Raw genomic sequence first — 18,880 nt, 5'->3', positions numbered from 1 at the left:
CAGGGGTTAGTACACTGGAAAGACAAAACAGTTCAAATCTCTAGACACTCAGTAACATGATGTCAAAATATACAAAGCAAAAATTAACAAAACTAAAAGAAATGGATAAATCCACAATCATAATGGAAGGTTTTAACAGGTTTCTTTCATTGACAGACAGCAAGCATACACAAACATTTGTATGAATATAGAACATGGAAGAACATGATCAACAAATTTGACATAATAGACATAAATGGAAAACCGAGTCTAATGTATTTAACAAAATTGGCCATATTTTGAGCCACAAAACAAGTTTCAGGTTTGAGAGGATTAAAATCCTATAGATTATATTTTCTAACCATGTTGGAATTAAGTTGTAAATCAATTACAGAAATATAATTAGAAAATTCCTGTATGTGTGGAAAATGGGAGTACATTTCAGTGCGACTTATGGTTCAAGAGGACAGCCCAGGTGGCTCAGTGGATTAGCGCCACCTTCAGCCCAGGGCATGATCCTGGAGACCACGGGATCGAATCCCATGTCGGGCTCCCTGCATGGAGCCTGCTTCTCCCTCTACCTGTGTCTCTGCTGCACTCTCTCGCGCGCACACTCTCTCTTTGTGTCTCATGAATAAATAAATAAAATCTTTAAAAAAAAAAATCACAGTGGAAATCAGAAAATAATTTGAATTGCATGATAATGAAAATACAATCTGTTGAAGCTTATGAGATGCATCTAATGTCTTGTTTGAAGAAAACTGAATAAATGAAGACTTGGCAAACTTTTATTTTATTTTATTTTATTTTTATTTTTTTAAGATTTACTTATTTATGATAGACATAGAGAGAGAGGCAGAGGGAGGGAGAAGCAGGCTCCATGCCAGGAGCCTGATGTGGGACTCGATCCCGGGGCTCCAGGATCACGCCCTGGGCCAAAGGCAGGCGCCAAACCACTGAGCCACCCAGGGATCCCTGGGACTCGGCAAACTTTTAAAAGTCCAGATAGTCACTATTTTTGCCTTGCAAGTCTGATGGTCTCTGTTGGCAATTACTTGACTATACCATTGTAAGTTATAACAGTGAAGGCAACTATAGATGATATATAGGTGAATGTGCATGGCTGTGTTCCAATAAGGACACAAAGTAGCAGGAACCATCCCACTCCACACTACTAGTGGGAGTTTAAATTAGCACAATTTGGAAAATTGTTTGCATCATCCACAAAAATTGAACATATGCTTTCCCTGATTCAGCACTTCCACTCCTAGAATGTACCCAACTGAAATGAGTATACCAAGAGACATGTGTAAGAATGTTTTAAGACAGCATTAGGGGCACCTAGGTGGCTCAGGTCATGATCTCAGGGCCGTGGGATCAAGCCCCAAGTCAGGCTTTGCATTGGGTGTGGAGCCTGCTTAAGAGTCTATCTTTCGGGATGCCTGGGTGGCTTAGCGGTTAAGTATCTGCCTTCGGCTCGAGGCCTGATCTTGGGGCCCAGGATCTAGTCCCACATTGGGCTCCCCACAGGGAGCCTGCCTCTCCCACTGCCTGTGTCTCTGCCTCTCTCTGTGTGTCTCATGAATAAATAAATAAAAATCTTTAAAAAGAAAAAAAAAAGTCTTTCCTTCTCTTTCTGCCCTTCCCCCGCCTCCCCTTTTTCTCTCTCTTAAAAAAAAAAAAAAAAAAAAAGTATTATCCAAAATAGCCAAGACTGGAACCAATCCAAATGTCCATTGACAGAAAAATAAATAACTTATCCATTTACAACTTATCCACTATATGGTCTTATAGTGGATTATGTACAGCAGATAGCTACAGCACATGCCCCAACATTGGATACATGGACCTGCTATTTGCAAGAAAGCCAGAAATAAATGAATGTATATTCAAACAAGCAAAACTAGTCTGTGGAGTTAGGAGGCTATTAGTATGCTGGAAGTGTTGTATTTACTGACCTTGGTGATGGTCACTCAGGTTTGGGCCTTTTGATTAATTCATGGAGTTAGACATTTGGTTCATAGGCTTTGTTGTACGTTAATTTTTTAAAGGGTAATGTGTTATACATGGTGTGTTGGGGAGTATCTTGTCAACCATTAGGCTTCACTGTGAGGTGATAGGTTTCAAGCCAGCTTTTTCATTGGGTCTTCCAAGGTTGTTGATAAAGTGTTCTTTTCTTGGGCTGGTACTTCTAGACTGGAATCTACAGTTTTCTGCGTATAGAATCTGAGACTCTCAGCCAGCATTCTGGGAGCTAAACAGCAGAAGGCAGCCAGGATCTTGTTCATTATGCTGTTTAACTGGTACCCCTTTCCTCTCTTGACCTTGTGCCTGCTATCTAGTGCCTCTGCCTCAGCGTCTTTTCATAATGGACCTCCACAGGGTGGGTTTTTTGGAATGACTGACTGAGATTGGCAAATTCTCTCTCCAAAACCAGTGGTAAAATTAGACAAAATTGTCCAGAGCTCCACTCTGCTTGCTAGATGGGGTGCTGCCTAATTCATGAATGTTTAGTAAAGCCAATTGGATCTTCAAAAAAAAAATTGTCAAAAACAACCATTTAATAACTAGAAATGACCAAAGACATACAATGATTGAGAACACTCAGGAAAATCTAGAATTCTATCTCATGAAGTAAGCTACTTCTGGTTGCCTATCCTCATTGCAGGCTGTGGGTTTGAGCCTTCTCCCCTCAAACTATCACTGTTAACCCTTTTTAATGTTGAAGAATTGGATGCTTGATGAAGTTAGGTAATAGTATCACGTGGCTGGCATATGGTAGAACAGAGACTTGAACCTAGGCGATCTGACCTTAGATGCAGCAAACTGCTGTCCCTAGCTCAACACAGCTGTGTTACTGGGATGAAGTGAGATACTTGACTTTAGATTGCTTTTCAAATTGTTGGATGCCATAAAAATAAATGAGATATTAACCTTGAGAAAGATATAAACCTTTAATAGAGAAATTTCAACATTTGTAATGATAACGCATCTTTTCTTCTTGTGGTCACAGGCCCCCCCCCCCCAACCTTTTCTCTAGGACCCTTTTTTTTTTTTTTTTTTTTTTTAAGATTTTATTCATTTATTCATGAGAGACACAGAGAGAGAGAGGCAGAGACACAGACAGAGGGAAAAGCAGGCTCCATACAGGGAGCCCGACCTGGGACTTGATCCCAAGTCTTCAGGATCACACCCTGAGCTGAAGGCGGCGCTAAACCACTGAGCCACTCAGGCTGCCCTCTAGGACTCTTAATGCATTTTCTCCTCATTGCCTGTTTTAACCTTTAACATTCCCATGGGCCAGGCGGGAAGAAATTAAGTTTGTGTATCCAGTAATTCATATTAGACATACTCTATTTTTTCAAATAAAAAGAGTTAGAAACCTTGAACATAATTACTGTATCCAGGTAGTTAGTTACCTTAACTCTACTTGTACTTAAAAGGATGGGACCCCGGGGTGGCTCAGTCAGTTTAGCATCTAACTCTTCATTTCAGCTGAGGTCATGATCTCAGGGTCCTGAGATCGAGCACCATGTTGGGTTCCACACACAGCAAGGAATCTGCTTTTCTCCTCCCTCTCTCTCTGCTGCTCCCCCTGCTCAAATATTCATGTGCTCTCTCATCTTTAAAAAATAATAAAATTTATTTATTTATTTTTTAAAGATTTTATTTATTTATTCATGAGAGATACAGAGAGAGAGAGAGAGATGCAGAGACACAGGCAGAGGGAGAAGCAGGCTCCATGCAGGGAGCCTGATGTGGGACTTGATCCTGGGTCTCCAAGATCACGCCCTGGACTGAAGACGGCGCTAAACCCTTAAGCCACCGGGGCTGCCCAATAATAACATTTAAAAAAGGAAATTAGGAAGGTTCTGTTGTTTACTGTCATAGATGTTAATGGCTGTTTGAAACCATGAACTATGTGTATTATATTTAAGGTCTATGGCGAAGGTAAGCAAACTTTGGGATTTTAAATGTTAAATGAAAATTTTACTATTTTTGAGTGAAAGTTTCTTCAGATAGTTGAATAAAACAATGTTTTGTTTTTTTTAAGATTTTATTTATTTATGAGAGAGTGAGAGAGAGCGCGATCATGCATGAGCAGGGGGAGGGACAGAGGCAGAAGCCGACTCCCCACAGAGCAGGGAGAAGCCGACTCCCCACAGAGCAGGGAGCATGTGGGGCTCGAACCCAGGATCCCAGGATCATGACCCAAGCCAAAGGCAGACACTTAACTGACCGAACTACCCAGGTGCTCCAAAACAATGTTTTATTCTCTGGGAGGAATAGAGATGAGGTCAGAGACCATACTTTCATTTTTAAAAATTGGCAGTCAAGATTTCACAAAGACTTTTCAAACATCGTATAAGAAAAAGTTAATGATCTTGTCAGATTTTCTGTTGGTTCCCAAAATGTATTATTGGCAAAGCTTACCACAGAAACCTGGCTATTAATACTTGGGTGGGTGTGCTGCTTGAATAGATAAGCTAACACATTAGTAGCCATGAATTTGGCTTTAGGCTTGACCCTTTTCATCCCAAAATTGAATTAAAAGACTGAATATGATCATATCCATCTGGTAACCTTGTTCTCTGCCTCCTTTTAGACTGGATCAATCTCAGAGATGGACCCATTACCATATCTGACTCCTCTGATGAGGAAGGGATTCCTATGCTGGTCACCCCAGCTCCTCAGCAACACGATGAAGAGGACCTGGATGATGATGTCATCCTGACAGAAGTGAGTTTTCTTAAACTTACCATGAGGAGGCATTTTTGTAAGTTAGTGATCTGATTCTTTGTCCCCGTAGCAGTGGGTGTTGGGGCTTTGTTGTAGGACAGCTGAGAGCACCACTTCTGCTGTATTGTGGCTCTGTGTATATGTTGTCCTGCATCTTTGAGAACAGCCTCTTTCTACACTGCCTCATGCCCCGTGCTTTAGAAGCCCTCTGTTTGGTCTGTTTCTCAATTTCTCCAGTATTGCTCTGACTATTCGTGCACTACTCTGCACTCTTATAATTACTGCAACCTTTTTTTGTTTGTTTGTTTCTAAGATTTTATGTATTTATTCATGAGAGACAGAGAGGCAGACTCCCTGTGGAGAGCAGATGCGGCACTCAATCCCAGGACCCTGGAATCATGACCTGAGCCAAAGGCAGATGCTCAACCATTGAGTCACCCAGGCACCCCTGTGCTTGTATTTTTATATAAATTTTGACCTCAGCTTTTCTAACTCCAATAGGCAGATCGATGAATTCAAAACAAATCTTACTGTTAAACTCAGAACAATATTTTATAATATTAATTTATAATATTTTTAATATATTCTAACTTTCTCATTCCATTTGGTCTAACCTTTCTTTGTATCCCTCAGCTAGAGCATTTTGAATTTTTCTTACTATAAATCTTAAACACTTTTTTCTTTAAAGATCTATTCATGAAAGACACAGAGGCAGAGACATAGGTAGAGGGAGAAGTAGGCTCCCTACAGGGAGCCGATGTGGGATTCGATCCCAGGACCCTGGGATCATGACCAGAGCCAAAGGCAGACACTTAAACACTGAGCCGCCCAGTTGTCCCTAAATCTTAAACATTTTTTGTTAATTTTCTTCCTGGTTATCTTTTCTATCACTTTTGTAAATGGCATCTTTCCTCTTCTCCTGTACCTTTTAACTTTTTTTTTTTTTAATGAATTTTATTTATTTATTCATGAGAGACGTAGAAGGAGGCAGAGACAGATGCAGAGGGCGAAACAGGCTCCATGCAGGGAACCTAATGTGGGACTTGATCCCTGTGATCCCAGGACTCTCAGGATCACACCCTAGGCCACAGGCAGACTCTCAACCACTAGAGCCACCCAGGTATCCCAACTTTTTTTTTTTTTTTTTTTTAATTTAGGAGTCTATTAGTCTTAGTATTAATTTTATATTAATTTCATCTTATCTTTATTATCTATAGTTGTCTTTCAGTTGACCCTATGAACCTGTCTTGGGGTGGTATCTGACCTATCTACAAATAATGATACTTGCAGTTTCTTCCTTTCCAGTTTTTATATTTGTCTTTATCTTATCTAATTATGTTAAATTAATACCTTCTCAAAAATTTTAATGATTGTAATAGGAATGAGAAAAATACCCACTGACATAAATGGGAACAATTTCAATGTTTCTTCACTAAATGAGATGGTGGCTTTTTGCTTGAGGTACAATTTTTTAAAGTATGTTAAGGAAGTAGCCATCTACTTTAAGTTTTTATTAGTAAGTATAGAATTCTATCAAATTCCCTTTCAGCATTTGTAGAGATTATCATAAAATTTTTTTCGTTCCATTAATGTAAATTGTTTTGCTGTCCTTCCATAAACTCTGCTTGGTAATAATAGTATTACAATGTAATGGTAATAAGCCCTTAGAGTCCATCTGTTAAGATTTTATTTGGGGTTTTCTCCATAGATCTCATGAGTGATATTGGCCCATAGGTATATGTGTGTACCTATGCTATCTTTGATAGGGTTATTATAAATGTGATTGAGTCAGATTTCAGGAAAAGAATTCAGAAGTTTTCTTTTTTCTCCTGTGCTTTGATACTATTTTAAATGACATTGGCATTACCTATTCCTTACAAATTTGGTAGGATTTACACTACCCAACAGGCATTTGGGCTGTTGTTTATCTTGGAGGCCAGTTCTTTGAAACTATTTTGGGTTTCTCTCTGGTAATTAACATTTCTAGATTTTTCTGTCACTTTTTTTTTTTTTTAAAGTAGGCTGCACACCCAAAATGGAGCCCAATGTAGGGCTCAAACTCAACAATCATGATGATATCAGGACCTGAGCCAAAATCAACAGTCGGACATTGAACTGAGAGAGCCACCCAGGTGCCACCTTCTGCCACTTCTTTTTTTAAAGATTTATTTTTTTATTTTAGAGAGTATGGGAGAAGCAGAGCGAGAGACCCTCAAGCCAACTCCAAGCTAAGTATTGGAGCCCAACGCTGGGCTCAGTCACACGACCCTGAGATTATAAACTGAGCTGAAACTTAAGAGTCGGATGCTTAACCTACCAAGCTGCTCCAGGCGCCCCTTCTGTCACTTTTATTTTTTTTTAAGATTTTATTTATTTATTCACGAGAGACACAGAGAAAATGAGGCAGAGACACAGGCAGAGGGAGAAGCAGGCTCCATGCAGGGAACCCGGCGTGGGACTCAATCTCGGGTCTCCACGATCACGCCCTGGACTCAAGGCAGTGCTAAACTGCTGGGCCACCAGGGCTGCCATTCTGTCGCTTTTAGTACCAGTTTTGTTCCTGATATTTTCCTACAAAATCATTTCTTTAGAGTTTTTTTTTTTTTAGTGTATTTAATAAAATTAAATAACCTGATTCTCTCTGTCCTCTGTGGTTCTTCCATCTGTTTTGTATACTTGTGTTTTTGTCCTCTTTCCCTAATTTGATGAACTAACATTACCTTCATTCCTTCCCTTTTCTCCTTCCTTTACCAAAGAAACTGCTTTGAGATTGATGTTCTAGTGCTTCCATTTGTTCTCTTATTAGTTTCTGCTTTTGCTTTGAATGCTTTTCTTCTGCTTTAGCATATTTAATATGCTTCTTTAACATTTATTTTATCCTTTTACTGACTTCTTGGGTTACTCATTATTATTTTATATTATTATTCTGGTTACTTACTGCCATTATATATTACCTCAAAACTTAATGGCTTGAAACAGCTACAGTCATTTGTTTCTGTGGATCAGGAATTTGAGAAGGGCTCAGCTGGATGGTTCTGGCTTAGGATGTCTTGTGTGGCTGTCGTCACAGTGCTGAAGCTGGGGCCGTAGGGGACTGGAGCAGCTGGAAGCTGGCAGGCATTGCTCTCACTAGGGCTTCTTCATAGGATCTCTCCCTTTTTAAAACAACTTCTTTGGGATAGAATTCACATACCATACAGTTCATCCATTTAAAGTGTACAGTTCAGGGGCACCTGGCTGGATCAGTTGGTTAAACTTCCCAACTCTTGATCTCAGCTCAGGTCTTTTTTTTTTTTTTTTCTTTCTTTTAAAGATTTATTTATTCAGAGAGAGCGCGAGAGAGGCAGAGACACAGGCAGAGGGAGAAGCAGGCATCATACAGAGAGCCCGATGTGGGACTTGATCCAGGGTCTCCAGGATCACACCCCGGGCTGCAGGCGGCGCTAAACCGCTGCGCCACCAGGGCTGCCCTCAGCTCAGGTCTTGATCTCACTCAGGGTCATGAGTTCAAGCCCCGCTTGTGCTGCATGCTGAGCATGGAGCCTACTTTAAAAAAAGGATACAGTTCGATAGTTTTTCATGTATTTACAGTTTTTCAGCCATTAATACAATCAATTTTAGGACATTTTCATTATCCCAAAAGGAAACCCTGTGCCTATTAACCGTGATTGCTAATCCCCCCCCACCATCCTCTGCACCCCACCCTAGGCAACCACTGATTTACTTCTGTCCGTATACATGTGCCTTTTATGGACATCTCATATGAATGGGATCATATAATATGTGGTTTTATTTGTGACAGCCTTCTTTCATTTAGCTTAATGTCTTTAAGATTCATCTGTGATGTAGCATAAATCAGTGCTTCATTCCTTTTTATTGCCAAACAATATTCCATTGTATGGATGTACCACATGTTGTTTATCTATTCATCAAAATTGAAAGACATTTGGGATACATCCCCTTTTTCCTGTTAATGCTAATGCTGCTATGAACATTCATGTAGCAGTTTTTGTGTGGACATGTTTTTTTTTTTTTCTTCCTTCATTATTGTCTTAGTCTATTCCAGCTACTATAACAAAATACACTGACTGGGTAACTTATAAACAACAGAAATTTATTGCTCACAGTTCTGGAGGTTGGTAAGTCCAAGATCAAGGCTACAGTGTGGTTGTGTTTTGGTGAAGGCCCTCTTTCTGGTTCATAGCCAACACCTCTCACTGTGTCCTCACTTGGTGGAAGAGGCTAAGGATCTCTCTGGAACCTGTTCTACAAAGGCACTAATCCCATTCATGAGGGTCAGGAAGGGAGACACAGACATTCAGACTCAGACCATAGCATCTCTATACCTAGGAATCCTGTGATAACTCTGGTCTACTCTCCCAGACTGTTTTCCATAGCAGCTGCTCTATCCTACATTCCCACCAGCAGTGTACAAGGGTTTCAGTTTCTCCATATTCTCTCAAACAATTGTTAGTTGTATCTTTTTTATTACAACCATCCTTGTAGATATGAAGTGGTATCTCATGGTTTTGATTTACATTTCCCAATGGCTAGTCATATTTAGCCTCTTTTGATGTGCTTATTAGCCACTTGCATATCTTCTTTGGAAAAATGCCTATGCAAATCATGTACCCATTTTTAAACAGGATTGTCTTTGTATTATTGAATCTTTGTATATTATGGGTAGTGTACCCTTATACCTGATTTTTGGATATTTTCTCTCATTGTCTGTCTTTTCATTATTTGGTGATGTCCTAGAAGCAAAGAAGTTTTAAACTTTTTGGATCCCTGGGTGGCTCAGCAGTTTAGCACCTGCCTTCGGCCCAGGGCATGATCCTGAAGTCCCAGGATCAAGTCCCGCATCGAGTTCCCTGCATGGAGCCTGCTTCTCCTTCTGCCTGTGTCTCTGTCTCTCTCTCTCTCTCTGTGTCTCTCATGAATAAATAAAATCTTTTATTTTTTTATTTTTTTTTTTAAATTTTTTTTTTATTTATTTATGATAGGCACACAGTGAGAGAGAGAGAGGCAGAGACACAGGCAGAGGGAGAAGCAGGCTCCATGCACCGGGAGCCCGATGTGGGATTCGATCCCGGGTCTCCAGGATCGCGCCCTGGGCCAAAGGCAGGCGCCAAACCGCTGCGCCACCCAGGGATCCCTAAATAAAATCTTTTAAAAAAAAAAAAAAGTTTTAAACATTGATGAAATTCAGTTTGTTCTTTTGTCAGTTGTCATTGGTGTCATGTCTAATGTATATGATGTATTTTAAGAGCTTGTTCAGGCTTTCTCACATCACAGAGGCTTCAGCATTATATAAATTAGTGCTTTAAATTTAAACTCTTCCTGGGTAAAGAGTGTAGAACACTTTAACTCTATTTATTTCCCAAATTAAATACTATTTAAAATATATTTTTATTCTGTATACATTTTTTTAAATCTACACAATCTTTCGTTTTATATGATCAGCATTCACTTTACCTCCTCCAAATATTTTTGTTGCTCTTCATTCCTTTCTGCATTTTGCAGATTATTTTTCTTCTACATAAGGAGCACTCCTTAGGATTTCCTTTACAGTAAATCTGATCTTTTCATCAAACATAAAATTCTATGTGGTAGTTATTTTCTTTTACCACTAAGGATGTGGTATTCCAGTGTTTTCTGTCTCTCATTTTTGTGTTGAAAAGCCCGTCTTATTTTTCCTTTTGAAGGCAGTATGTGCTTTTAAGAACTTATATTTGATTTCTAAAGTCTTCCTATGCTGTTCTTAGGTTTCTGTCGGTTTAATTCATCCTACTTAGATTTTCAAAATAAATCAAGCCCCTGTCCTTCCTGATTATTTGTATTTTGTTTTCAAGTGTTGTTTCTTGGGACGCCTGGGTGGCTCTGTGGTTGAGTGTCTGCCTTTGAATCAGGTCATGATCTTGGGGTCCTGGGATCGAGTCCTGCATCAGGCTCCTACAGGGAGCCTCTTCTCCCTCTGCCTATGTCTCTGCCTCTTTCTCTGTGTCTCTCATGAGTAAATAAATAAAATCTAAAAAAAAAAAAAAAAATACTGCTTTTTATCTCATTCAGAACTCACGTAGTTGGTTTTACTGTAGTCTTTACCTCTACCATTTTCTTACCTAATTTTCAATCATTTTGTATCTATGCCTTATTTGGGCTGCTTTCTTCTTTTTTTTTTTTTTTTAAGATTTTATTTATTTATTTGAGAGAGAACAAGCACACAAGTGGTAGGGAGGGGCAGAGAAAGAAGCAGCCACCCCACTGAGCAGGGAGCCAGATACAGGACTCCATCCCAGGACCCCAAGATCATGACCTGAGCCAAAGGAAGACATTTAACTTCCTGAGCCACCCAGACCCCCCGCCCCCAGGCTGCTTTCTTCTGACCTCTCATTCATTGTACTATTTTCTCTTCAACTCTGTTCATTTAGAATGCTGTATACCATCCATTTGTCCTAGTCTTAGCCGAATTTTTCCATCGGACAAAATTTCGGTTGGTTGGTTGGTTGGTTGTTTCTTTCTTGCTTTCTTTCTTTTTTTCTGATATATTTTAGTTCTCTGCTAAAGTTCTCAATCTGGTCTTTTATTTCCTTAAGCATGCAGTGTATGTTTTTTTTTTTTAGAATCCATGTCTGGTAGCTTCCCTCTCTGAAGCCTCTGTCAGTTTGTTTCTCTTATCTGTTAACTTCTCTTGGTTTGGTTTTCTATCATGTTGCATTGACTTCTCATATACCTACTTACTTTTATTGAGTAGTGATCATCGTATATGAAAAATTTGAGGTTCTGGATGATCTGTTTCTTCAAAGAGGTCCAACATTTGTTTCTCAAACTAGGTTGAGGGTCTAGCAGTTTCAAATAGAGGAATTTAAACTATCTAAACTCTAGGATTCATTTCCAGGGAGGTCCAGCATATTTCCAGTTTACCCTTGAGCTTGGGATTTCTCAGAACTCTTTCCCATAGTGAGTTCTGAATTCCACCTTTGGTGACCATAGCTCCTCAGTAAGGATGTCAGAAATGTTTGTCGTCTCATTTTCAGCTGGATCTGGAATTGGCAAATGCAGCTATAGGAGAAAACTATCCCAATGTGGGGTACATTTTGCTGGACTTCCTCCTGCTTCCTGTATCTCAGAATCCTTCAAGTAGATGTTTGATGTTGCTTTGATATTTTGACCAAGTTTTTGCTTTTACAGCAGAAGGGTTATTATGAATGATTTGGCATGTTGTTAACTAGAAACAGAAGTCCACTTTTGTGTCCTTATCTATGTGCTTTCTGAATCACTGTGTGCCAATCACTTGATTATATAGTTGGGTCTTGCTTTAGGGGTTCTTTTTAAAGGGACTTTTAAATTTAATAGGTGAATCGATCTTGTTTATATTAAATTATTTATTTAATTGCTGCATCCAAGGTGGGGCTCAAACTCCTAACCCCAAGATCAGGAGTCACACACTCCCCTGACTGCATCAGCAAGGTATTTATTAATGGTGGCTTTTATAATTTGTTTTTAGTTCTTCATAATATTTATTTTGCTTTACATTTTTACTGCTTTTAAAAATAATGTTTGAGGGCCACCAAGTAGCTTACTTGGTTAAGCATTCAACTCTGGACTTCAGCTCCGGTTGTGATTTTATGGTCGTGGGGTGGAGCCCTCATTGGGCTCTGTACTCAGCCAGGATTCTGCTTGAGTTTCCTCTGCTTCTCTCTCCAGCTCATGCACACATGTGCATGTTCTGTCTCTCTCAAAAATAAATAAATAAGTCTTTTTTTTTTTTTTAATAGTAATCTTTCACTATATGTTCCCTGCATTTTGAAGGTTTTGTTTTTGTTTATTTTGGGACTGTGTTCTAGCTGATAATTTTTAAACTTTTTTTTATTTAAATTTTTTAAAGATTTTATTTATTTATTCATGAGAGACAGAGGCAGAGACATAGGCAGAGGGAGAAGCAGGCTCCCTGCTGACTCAGGACTTGATCCCAGGATCATGCCCTGAGCTAAAGGCAGATGCTTAACCACTGAGCCACCCAGATGCCCCTTTTTGGAAAGCTTTTTATCCTTAGTTTTATTCTTTTTAGTTCTTCTGGTATTACTTTTATATTTTCAAATGCTGTCCTTACATATATTAATTGATTCATCAGCTTTAAATGTATTTTTTGACCCCTGGCTTCTTCACTTCACCTCCCAGCTTTTGATGATTATCTTGTTTCTACTCAGAAATGATTTAAAGCATTTATATTAAAGATTAATTATTTTATTACTTCTTTGTGTTCTTGTTTCTGTTTTGTCATTATTTTACCTCCTGGGTAGTACTAATTTTCTGTGTTACTCATCTGCCATTTCTTTTTTTTTTTTAAGTTGGGTATCTTATATAATTTCTAGTTGGTGTTTACTCAACTGTGAATGCAATTGAAGTTTTCCTGGACCGGCTCTTTGTAGGCAGTTATGTTGGGGAAAGGCTCAGGTACTGTTGTTGGCTAGCAGGAGTTCTCTCTTACAACAGACGTGTGTGTGTGTGTGTGTAGGCAGAGGGTGTTTGTGCACGTGGACTTAAGTTTATTTAGCTATCTATTCTTAACCTGGCAGAGGTTGCTGGTTCCAGAGAAACCCATTTCAAAGTTCTCTCCATCTGTGTCACTAACAGGCTACCCCCCACAGAGGTATCTGTTCCCATACAGTCTGAACTCCTCAGAAACTCCTGTCAAGTGGAGTGGTGGTTCCTCTTGTTCCAAACAGGGGATTGGTTTTGCCCTCAGGGCACACCACCATCTTTGGAAAACTCTGCCTTTCTGAAGCTTTCTCTGCCTTCCTTGAAATTTGGGGTGGTACTTTACTCACTGCATTTGTCAGCTCCTCCTCATATATGCTGTGTTTTGGGATTGCAGATGTCTTCTGGTTTTCATCAAAGATTTTCAGTTCTGTGTCTCATTCTTTTCTCAGGATCAGGGTGATTTCAGAGAAGAGTCAGAGGCATCTATAATTCTGCTATCTTAAAATTGGACATCCATTGCAATTCACCTACTCTCTTGGGCATAAACTAGAATGTCTCCGATTTTTTTCTTTTTATGTTATAAGCAATGTAGCAGTGAATATCTTTGTATATGTCCCTTTTAGACACATAAGTGTAGAATAGATAAGAAAAGGTTATACTGACATATCCTAAGGATATACATTTTATTTAATCAATAAGGTCAAATTGCCCTCTTGAATTCAGCCCTGAATGATAGCCTGAGAGTTTTCCCACATCCTTATCAGTGCTTGATAATATCTAACTAAAACCTCTACCAGTCTTATTGGGGGGCTGGGGGATCTTTTTGTAATTTGCATTTTGCTAATTTACTAGTGAAGTTTAGATTCTTTTCATGTTTATTGAACACTCCTCATCCCTCTGCTGTGTTGTCATTCTTTCATTATTTCCTTTGCTATACAGTTGTTTTTTAGTGGTCTCAGGTGAAATTATAATTCACCTATAACTCAGGTTCCAGTCTATGAATGGTTACTTTGATTCTTAACAGTTGAAATCAGATTTCAGTGCTAAGAGAAATGTTGAGAGAAAAATAGGTTTTGTGGGGTAGAGTGTTTTGAGTTTTCTTTCTTTCCTGTCCTGTCTCCAGAGCTCAACATAAGTACACAAGGAGACATACACCTAGGAAAGAAATTGAATCATTATTAAAATTTCATTTTTTCTTAGACAAATAAACCTCAGACATCACGACCCAATCTCATCAAACCAGCTGCCCAGTGGCAAGATCTCAAAAGATTGGGAGAAGAAAGGCCTAAAAAGTCTAGAGCAGCCTTTGAATCAGATAAGAACGGCTATTTTTCAGTGTGTAACAGCTCATTGTTTGATTCTGGGGCACAGGATGATTCTGAGGAAGACTACGGTGAATTTCTGGATCTTGGGCCTCCTGGAGTTTCTGAATTCATTAAGCCAAGCCAAACAGAAAGAGAACCCAAACCTGGACCAAGTCATAACCAAGCTGCAAATGACATTGTCAACCCGAGATCAGAGCAGAAAATCGTGATCTTGGAAGAAAGTAGCCTGCTTTTACCAGAAGGCGATCCTTTGGACACTCAGAACCAGTCATCTGAAGATTCGGAGACAGAGCTTTTATCAAATCTTGAAGAATCGACTGCTATCCTAGATGATCAGGCCATTGAAGAAGACTGCTGGTTAGACCATCCTTACTTCCAATCCCTAAACCAACAGTCCCGTGAGATAACAAATCAAGTTGTTCCTCAGGAGCGGCAGCCTGAAGCAGAACTGGGCCCATTGTTGTATCAGCATGAACCCCCAGGGCTGGCTTTTCCAAGGCCAGCTTTTCCAAGGCCAGAACCCCAGCAAGATGGGATTCCAGGCCCCTCTTCTCCTCAGCCTGCCCATCCTCTGGGAGAGCTTGAAGATCAACAATTAGCAATAGATGATGAAGAGCCAGGGCCAGCCTTTCCACTACAAGGATCTCAGGAGCACAATTTGGAAAACCTTTGGGGGCAAGAAGCTACTGAGGTAGATCAAGAACTCGTTGCACTTTTAGTGAAAGAAACAGTAAGTTTTATTTTATTTAAGTGAATAATTACATACAGACACTAAATGTACTTAGTTTTCTTTTAGTGCAAAATCATGGCCATGGGGGGTGGGGGGAGGCACTTCATCTTCCTAAGGGATCTGTAGCTGGATACATAGAACAGAAGAAGAAAGACTCTGAAAATAGGAATGTTAAATCAGAATTCCTAATCTATCCTTAACCCCCCAGCAAGTACTCTGGGATTCTAGCTGCAGATCATGGATACCCTAGTGCTGTCATACAAGCAATCCCCTGGTTTTAAAAAGGTTTTGAGTTAACTCCCAATTCAAACCCATAAAGCAGGTTTATAAGATTACCTAGAGCTGCACTGTCCAATGTGGTAGTTTCTGGTGCCTGTTTAAATTTAAATGTCTTACAATTAAATTTAAAATTCCATTTCTAGTGGTACTAGTCAGATTTAAAGTACCTAATAGTCATATGGGGCTGAAGAGCTACCATACTGGAAAGCACAGAATAGAACATTTCCACCATTGTATGAAGTTCTGTTGGATATCCCTGATGTAGAGTGTGATGCAGGGCTGTGGGTTCTGGCTCATTTGCTGTTTGCCTTTGAACAGACTCTTAACCCTTCTTCCCTCTTAACCCTTCTTCCCCTGGGTGTTTTCATCTGGCACACTAGCTCTTGTGCATCTTAAGAGGTAGTACTTTACTCCTTTTCAGACTCCTTTTGCCTGGGCAGAGATGTTCATCATTAATTGAAAGAGTGAAGAATGGATAAGGAAAGTACCAGAAGACCAGATAATCTCTAGGATCCTTTCTCTAGAGTCCACAGTGTATATAGACACATAAGCCTGGGCACAGACTTACTTTACAGCCCTTTTCTCATCTTTGGTCATTTACTTTTTGCCATCTGGTTTTTATTGGTATTTGAAATCATTCTAATGGATGAAAAAAATAATGTTTTTATTCCTTTTCAGGAAGCAAGATTTCCAGATGTCGCAAATGGGTATATCGAGGAGATAATTCATTTGAAGAATTATTACGATTTGAATGTGTAAGTAAACCATCATGCTTTTTTGTTTTTATTGTGGTGGAATACATTTAATGTCAAAATCTACCATTTTTACAATGGAATATTACTCAGCCATTAGAAACGACAAATACCCACCATTTGCTTCGGCGTGGATGGACCTGGAGGGTATTATGCTGAGTGAAATAAGTCAATCGGAAAAGAACAAACATATGGTCTCATTCATTTGGGGAATATAAAAATTAGTGAAAGGGAATAAAGGGAAAGGAGAGAAAATGAGTGAAAATATCAGTGAGGGTGACAAAACATGAGAGACACCTAACTCTGGGAAATGAACAAGGGGTAGTGAAAGGGGAGGTGGGCAGGGGGTTGGGGTGACTGGGTGATGGGCACTGAGGGGGGCATTTGGCGGGATGAGCACTGGGCGGGATGAGCACTGAGTGTTATGCTATATGTTGGCAAATTGAACTCCAATAAAAAAATTTTTTTTTAATCTACCATTTTTACCATCTTTAAGTATACAGATCAACGGCATTGAGTATCTCCACATTTTTTGCACAAATCACTGCCACTGTCTCCAGAACATTTTCATCTTCCCAAACTGGAACTGTGTGCATTAAACATTAACTCCTTATTCCTTGCCCTCTCCACCCTCAGCCCCTGGGACCAACACTTCTACTTTCTGTCTTTCTGAATATAACTACTCCAGGGACTTCATAATAGTAGAATAACACAGTATTTGTCCTTTTGTGAGTGACTTATTTCACTTGGAATTATATTTGCTTTAATCCTAAAATTAGAAGAATTCTAATTTTAGTCATGTACAGACTTTTCTGGGCTTTTTAGTAAAGTAATCCTGCATAGTTATGGTATTTTGTTAATTCTGAGCATTGATCAGATTGTTAGTTCTGTTAATTCTGTGTTTTGATCAGATTGTTAGATATTTTCTTCCCTGTATTTGTAACAGAAAATGTTCTGCAACTGCTTTGCCTGTTTGGAGACATGTATGGAAGTGTTTCTTTAGTGTTTATCATAAGAATGATAACTGTGATTTTCAAAAAATGGCAATGTCCCAAGGAGAACAAAATAAGTCCTTTTCCTTTTATATTCTTTCCTTCTAGTCTACAGAGCTGAAAAAGTTGGTAATTTATAAAGAACAGAATATTGAAACTAATAAAATTTTCAGTTAATTAATACAGATTAGGTTAGTTGAACAGAAGGGGTAGTATACCTAAACCTCTGTCTTCAAAAGATTATGCCCAATACTGTAGCATTCAGCCAGAGGTGCAAGTGAGAGCTGTTCCTGGCCACGGCCAAACAAGAGGAGCCCCATTATCCTGGTCAGCAGCCAGAGGAAATGCTCTTTTCTGATTCATACAAAGACACTATTGGTGCCAGTGGCCACCCTGTCTATCATCCTCTGTCCAGGACAGCCATTGTAACCAGTTTTTAAACCAGGATTGAGTCGTGGTTTTCTATTGTGTTTATCTTTTAGCTTTTTAGTCTAGAACAGTCCCTCCCTTACTTTTTTTTAATGTCATTGATCCCCCCCCCCCCCAAGTATTTTTTAACATAGGTTGAAAGACTATACAATTGAACACCCATATATCTACCACTTGGATTATGATCTGGCATTCTACTCTAAGATTTTGCCCCTTTACTTCTTATTCTTTTTCTGAGTTCCTAGGGACTTAAAGGTTTTAAATAAGTGGTATTTTACAATCAGTTTCAGCCTTGTTTTTGGTACTGAATTATCCTGAATTTGACCAGTAGGGGCCTCTTAAGATGCATCTGTGTCATTTTGACATGACCCTATTAGTCTGAGCGTATCCTTGCTTTGTAAAGTACTGAAGTGCCCTGGCTTACCTTGAACATTTCTCCCCTAAACCTAGAATGTGGTCTTTTTTCCAAGAAACTTAGGTTTCTGAGAGTGAGGGTTGATATCTAAGGGCTAGACATGCTCATCATTGCTACTAGCATGTTATCACTTCTTGGCCCTTAAAGCACACAGACCAAGGAAATGCGGGTTTTAAAAATCATATGTTCATAATTTCCCATTCAAGTTTAACATTAAGGTTTTTTTTTTCCCCCTCATTCTTTCTAAATTATACATTTATGTGTTTTTCCACTAAAAACTTAATTTCTAATAACATTAATACATTTTTATACTACAATATGTATACAATAAAATTATACTAATAATAGTACCACTGTTCCTACTGATGATTATTACTGAGTGAAGTAAAAAATATAATTACTTCGTGCTTAAAGCATATCTCGCTAAGGCCATACAGTTAGATAGACTATCCTAGGTGGTAGCTTAATGATATTCCTCAGTTCTGGAAAACTGGTAGCCAGTATCTCCTCCATAATCCTGCTTTCTTCCATCTGCTGTCACACATCTCCCCTATCCTCTATGACTCTTAACCCCATCTCTTTGTCTCTGCCATACACTTTGGATGATTTCTTCAAAGCTGTCCTCCCGCTAATTGTCTTTTTAGTGGAGTGTAATCTGCCATTAAACTCATCCATGGTGTTTTTAGTTCCATTTCCTGTATTCTCATCCTGGCATCCTTATTTTATAATTGTCATGATCACTTGTCTAGTGTCATTTT

At 39.1% G+C, this 18,880-nt stretch overlaps 1 protein-coding gene across 7 annotated transcripts in view; it reads left to right on the top strand.

The window, feature by feature from the left end:
- The window catches only part of RNF216 (ring finger protein 216), a 161,203-nt gene that overhangs the window by 18,270 nt on the left and 124,053 nt on the right, over window positions 1-18,880 (top strand). For 5 of the 7 annotated variants that reach the window (XM_077907696.1, XM_077907694.1, XM_077907695.1 and 2 more), the window contains exons 3-5: window positions 4,586-4,719; window positions 14,401-15,255; window positions 16,213-16,289. In XM_077907696.1, the coding sequence (XP_077763822.1) occupies window positions 4,586-4,719; window positions 14,401-15,255; window positions 16,213-16,289 (1,066 nt within the window). The remainder of the gene's footprint in view (window positions 1-4,585; window positions 4,720-14,400; window positions 15,256-16,212; window positions 16,290-18,880) is intronic. The other 2 variants (XM_077907698.1, XM_077907697.1) reach the window with 1 other exon arrangement.

Source organism: Canis aureus, chromosome 8 (assembly GCF_053574225.1).
Source record: "Canis aureus isolate CA01 chromosome 8, VMU_Caureus_v.1.0, whole genome shotgun sequence".
Taxonomy (NCBI): domain Eukaryota; kingdom Metazoa; phylum Chordata; class Mammalia; order Carnivora; family Canidae; genus Canis; species Canis aureus.
This window is presented reverse-complemented; position numbering and strand designations above follow the sequence as displayed.